Here is a 5,660-nt window from a genome sequence, read left to right on the forward strand (position 1 = left end):
TGGTGCTCACCAGTGCATTTACTCTGTTCAGGAGACTTCTTGTAGCTATGTTGTAGAGCTAAACTCTGCAACTTCAGAGCAAGGAGGTTTGCAAGAGTTTCACAAGACAGTATCAGTTGTCATGGATTTATTCCTTTCTTTTCTGCTATGAGGAACCATCTGGACTCTCAGAGTAACACAGCAAAACCACTGTGAAATGCATAAAATGTTAAAACAAGACTTCTTTAATAGCAGAAGCTTATGTCACAGATTTTTACCTGAAGAATAATGAGACGGTTGACACAATTTTTACTGACTATATTTTGGGTTTTGGCACTCAATTAGTTTGCACATTTGATACATTTTCCCACTGAAGACTTATTCACACTCTGTTTTGTACTGTTCCTCCCCAGATAGAATCCTCTCCCTGCTACCTGCTGACTGTAAGGATCATCCGGATGAAGAACCTCCAGCGAGTGGACACCTGTAAGTATCTCCATTCTTAGTGGTATCTCAGGGTACAGGCAAGGAGTTTTGTTTTTTAATTGTATAGCAACCTTTTTTAAGCATTTCTGAAATAACCCAGTGTTTATGTAAACTATTTGTTATAAATCAGGTCAGTCCTTGCTGCTTGCTGTTGTTTCATTAGATGTTATTCCTGTGGTTTCTGGTTGGTTTTAAGACTTGAGTGTGTTTTTGAGGATAAGCACTTTCTTCCAAGGAAAGGAGAGTTTCTGACACAGGTAAATGGAAAAATAACAACACATCCCATGTTTTCTAAAGCAAGGGTAATTTTGGTCTTGGGTTGTAGCACCTTGGGAACAGTGGCTGGCAGGAGAAAACTTTTTCAACTCCCCCATCTTGGTTCTGACACAGATTAAAAGAATAAGAAAAAACTTTCTAAGATCATTGCCACCAGGCTAATGCCTTTATCGATTACCTTGAAATGGCTGTCAAAAAACATGCTGACTGAGAGCTGGATGCCTTCTCTCTTCTCACACTCATGCAGCAGTCTTGCAGTTGCACAAGTGTGTGAGTCACATGGCAGGAAAGCGGTGGGAAGTGAGTGAGCAGGAAAGGAAAATAATCACTGTTTAGTTAAAGGACATGGGTTATCCATACAGACATGGATTACCCACATGCGCAGTGAGGAAAGGCATTTCACACAAAGAAGGAGGTCTTCCCCCTGGCACAGCTCTGAGTGAGGGATACACCAGCGTATCTTAGGTCTTATCATCGGGTTGCACTCTCTGCACCCGCACCTCCCTCCCAGTCCGTGGCTGTGGCACACGTGTGATGATGCAACGACACAGAAAGGTTTCATCAAGGACTCATCTCAGATCTTCTGCGTATCAAGTGACAAGACAAAATCACAAATAACTAGGTTGTAGAAAGAGATTGTGCAAGCAGAACTGAAGCAATGCTTTGCGTTAAGTACATAGTTGACTAGTTTGCCTGCATCTACTCATGTAATTAAGGACTGTTTGATATGCTTGTATCTCAAAGTACAATTAAGAAACAACAATGACGAATCACACCAGTAGATCAGAGTGCTTTGCCAGCCAAACAGCCAACAGCCATTGATCTCCAGTGATAAACCTGAAGTTACAAGTTAAGCAGTAGTTATACAGAATTACTTTAAAAACATTTTAAAGTAGTATCATTACTGCTGGGATCTCCAAACATATTTGAATATTTATTTTTGCAGTTTTGGAATTCTTCAAAGCATTATCATCTGCATAAATTTTCCCAGATTTAAAAACAAACCAACCAACCAACAAACAAATGCTTATTCAGAATCAAATTGACGCTCATACAGTTCTCTGAAGGGGATATATTCAATAGGTCCACTGCAAAAGCCTCTGACACTTGGGGAAAGAGAGTAACAAAAGAAGCTGTAGAAAGACACCTGCTATGACAACAGATCTGAAATAGCTTTTACATCCAGAGGGACTCCACAGGCTACAGACTTTAAGAGTGGAAGGGAAATTATTGAGGATGTGGAAGCTGGCTGTACAAAAAGGAACAGGAGGGAGAAGGTGAATGAGGTGTCATTTTTCACAACGTGAGCATAAAGGAGCACCAAATAAAACTAACAAACAGGTAGTTTAAAACAAGTAAAAGCAAAATACAAGTAAACTATGTAAGTCAGTGTCACAGGAATGTATGGATGTTAAAATATATCTGTTCAAAAAGAAAACATTTATGGAGCAAAACTCTAGCAAGGTTTCTTACACACGGTGTTCCCAATAGAAACTCTGGTTTGGCAGACACCCTCTCTGACATTGCCTGAATGATGGAGGGTGGCTCATGTGCAGTACTGCTCTAGAATTAGCTTGTTTCTTCTACTCTGTAGCTAGATGTAAAAAGTCTATTGCCTGGCAGTGAAATGATTAAGAACTTCTTTTCTAACATGAAAAAGACTTATGGTTTATCTTCTGTCTCATCCTTGAAAAAAAGATGAACCCTTCCAGGTGAATCTTTCCCAAAATGCCTAGTTCAAGACAGACACACTTCCTGGGAACATATAGACTCCTTAAGAGAGAAGGAGGGCAGCTTTAAATCTAGTTCTTGAGTCAACTTGGTCTATAAATGAAATAAAGATAAGCAACTTCCTTTGTAAGGAAAAGGTGCAGATGAGACACTTTGTTCTTATTTCAGGGGATACTGATGTGTCTATGCAAGGCAAAATGTGTATGGCAGCCAGACTAGCCAGGCTGACTAGACCTAGCCTTACAAGACCTTTAGTATGAGCAGCCAATGTTTGCAATCATAGCAGTGAGTCTCCTATCAGGCTGCTCTGATGTGCATCATTTGTGTGTGGCTGTGTCCCTGCATTGTTTATTAATGAGGCTTCTGATGCTGCTTATTGTTTATCTGTACCCATGGGAATGGTACAGACCTGGGTATGTCCCCCAGACCTTAATGCAAAGTGGGCATGAGTATAAGGAAGACAGGAAGCAAAGGGTTATAGTATGCAACCAAAATGTCTGAAGTGAAAAGGGCATCCCTGGGAATCATGATTCTAAGAGTCATCAGTCTGCAAAGCCAATCATGCCATCTGTGTGGGGGAACAGATACTACTGGGGTAACTTCTGTTGTTTCCACCTGTGGGCTTGAACACAGCGCAGGAAGGCAGCCCATAGCAGCCCTTTTCCTTCCCTTTGGGGAAGGGAAGGGAAGGGAAGGGAAGGGAAGGGAAGGGAAGGGAAGGGAAGGGAAGGGAAGGGAAAAGCCTGAAAAAGGGAAGGGAAGGGAAGGGAAGGGAAGGGAAGGGAAGGGAAGGGAAGGGAAGGGAAGGGAAGGGAAGGGAAAAACCTGAATGCTGGAGGAATTCAACTAACACAGGAAAAAAGTACAGGGAAGGAAGCTAAGAGAGAAGAGTGGTGGGAAGGTAGAAAGGAGGTAAAGCAGAAGATAAAACTCCAGACAAGGACAGATAAACTGCCCTCAGAATCTATATATATATATTTTTTTTTTTTAAATCCAAACTGAGATATGGAAGGTGGAAAAGATCAGGAGAGGGAGAGGGCTAGGTAGGGCCTGCTGAATATTTTCCAAACAATTTTTTCCATCAGGGGAATATTGGGGTTTTTGACTGTGCAGGAAAAAAAAAAGATTTCTTCACATTTTTTAAGGAAAAAATTGGCAGAATTAAAAATGTTTTTCCATTTCTGCAGTATAACAATAAAAAGCAGAAAAACATTAATTAAGGTGTCAGTCGATGTGTCACAGCACATTGTGTAATTTCCTAAGTGGTTCTGAATTTCAGCTTTTCATTCTGACTTGGACAGAAAAGCAGCAAACTTTTTTGGACAAATATACTTTCAACAGCATAAAATGCAGCCTCCACCCAGATTGAGACAGAGCCAATGGCTGTAGGGTAACACCTGCCAAAACCTGGTGGAGAAGGAAAGAAAAGAAGACAAGAAAAAGCTCCTGTTCCAGCCACGCAAGTTTTTGCCTTTTCCCAGAAGCAGATATGCAAACTCTGTTCCCCTGATCTACCTGCAGAGTCCTTACTGCTGCTGAAGGGTCCTCCCCATTTACTGTTGCTATCACTTGTCTCTCTCAAAAGCCTCCTATCAAAGGGCATCCATTCTCGAAGTTAGTTACCTTTTGCATTAGATGGCATCTGATTGTTCTGTTGTTCAGAACCGTGTGATAGAGTCTGAGGTGCTGAAGCATTTTGCATAACCTGCACGAAGAAACTTTGCATTCTCTTGGCACAAAGTACATGATATGTTTGGCTGTAGCTATTTGAGATATATTTTAATTTAGGTGCCTTTGAGAAATGGGATGGAATATCCTTCGCTAGCCTTCTCCTGGTGCATTTATAGAGAGAGACTTGGTCCCTCTCTTCCTGGAGTTAGCAATCAGTTAAGGTCCAATGTCTAATCCAATGAGCAAATTCTGGAGGGAGCCTCTGCCATTCCCTACAACAGGGGTAGCTCTTCAGCTGCTTTCACAAACCCTCACCAAGAAAATCACTGAAGGCAAGGCAGGGACAGAGACATTTGGCAGTTGTTCTCAAAAGGTGGAGAAGGCTGCCCAGGCTGTCCAGAGAGGCTGTGGAGTCTCCTTCTCTGGAGACATTCAAAACCCGCCTGGACGCCTTCCTGTGTAACCTCATCTGGGTGTTCCTGCTCCGGCAGGGGGATTGGACTGGATGAGCTTTGGAGGTCCCTTCCAATCCCTAACGGTCTGGGATTCTGTGATTCTGTGAAGGCTCCTAGGCTCCTCTCATCAGAGAGCAGCTGAGGGTTGGCGTGTGAGTGCAGGCACACATAAGCACAGGAAAACTTGTTGGCTGAGAAGCTGAAGAAAGCAGCTGACTAGAAGAGGAAATTCTCACCCTCTTCCTTTATACACAACATCACTGTTGTCTATCAGTCACGCAAGGAAGAACAGCAAATACCTCCTGTTCTAGGCCATCTTATGGTCTGTGCTTTTTACTTCTCAGAAGGATGTCTTGAAAAGAATTACATTACCTCAGGCATATCTACCTTTAAATAACTCACACTTGCTGTTGGTACCACGCAGTAACCTTTCCGGTGTTGTGCAGCACCGCTGACTTCACCACATTAACAACTGTTTCGTCTCTTTTCCTCCCTAGTAAGCCAGGCTGATTGCTATGTGTCACTGTGGCTGCCGACCGCAATGTGTGAAAAGTGCCGCACTAAAACTGTGAGAAACTCCAACAACCCGGTGTGGAACGAAACTTTCTACTTCAGGATCCAAAGTCAGGTCAAGGTAAGGAGCCAAAGTCATCTGCTTAAAGCGGCCTGAAAATTTTGTGTATGGTGAGTGCTATCTATCTCCTGAACTGTGCCCAGGAACTGTTTGTATGGCATACGATAAGGGACTGTTCAAATTGTTTAACAGCAGAGATGACTGAGTTCTCATGCCTATTCAGTGGTATTGTTTAGGAGGGCCAGAAAATGAGCTCAGTATTGAAGTTTTAGGGAAACTAGGGACTCTCATGAATCAGCGCAAGATGGATACAGCATTTGAGAATTAACTAAGTCATTGTATAGGTATAGCCAATGTATTACTCGTGTTACAGCAATTAAACTGAACTAGAGAAGAATGAATATTTGATTTACAGTATATTTTTCCAAATACTTAGTTTATGTGCTTTTTTTCTCAGCACATCCCCAACACTCTCTCTTCCATAGCTC

At 42.2% G+C, this 5,660-nt stretch overlaps 1 protein-coding gene across 1 annotated transcript in view; it reads left to right on the plus strand.

Annotated features, from left to right (window-relative positions):
• Nucleotides 1-404: 404 nt before the first annotated feature.
• Nucleotides 405-5,660, plus strand: part of LOC104544274 (cytosolic phospholipase A2 epsilon-like) — a 25,089-nt gene continuing 19,833 nt past the window's right edge. Inside the window, exons 1-2 of the mRNA XM_010189094.1 lie at nucleotides 405-465; nucleotides 5,096-5,232. Of these exons, the coding sequence (XP_010187396.1) occupies nucleotides 438-465; nucleotides 5,096-5,232 (165 nt within the window). The 5' untranslated portion in view covers nucleotides 405-437. The remainder of the gene's footprint in view (nucleotides 466-5,095; nucleotides 5,233-5,660) is intronic.

This window comes from Mesitornis unicolor, unplaced genomic scaffold (genome assembly GCF_000695765.1).
Source record: "Mesitornis unicolor isolate BGI_N332 unplaced genomic scaffold, ASM69576v1 scaffold4507, whole genome shotgun sequence".
Classification (NCBI taxonomy): domain Eukaryota; kingdom Metazoa; phylum Chordata; class Aves; order Mesitornithiformes; family Mesitornithidae; genus Mesitornis; species Mesitornis unicolor.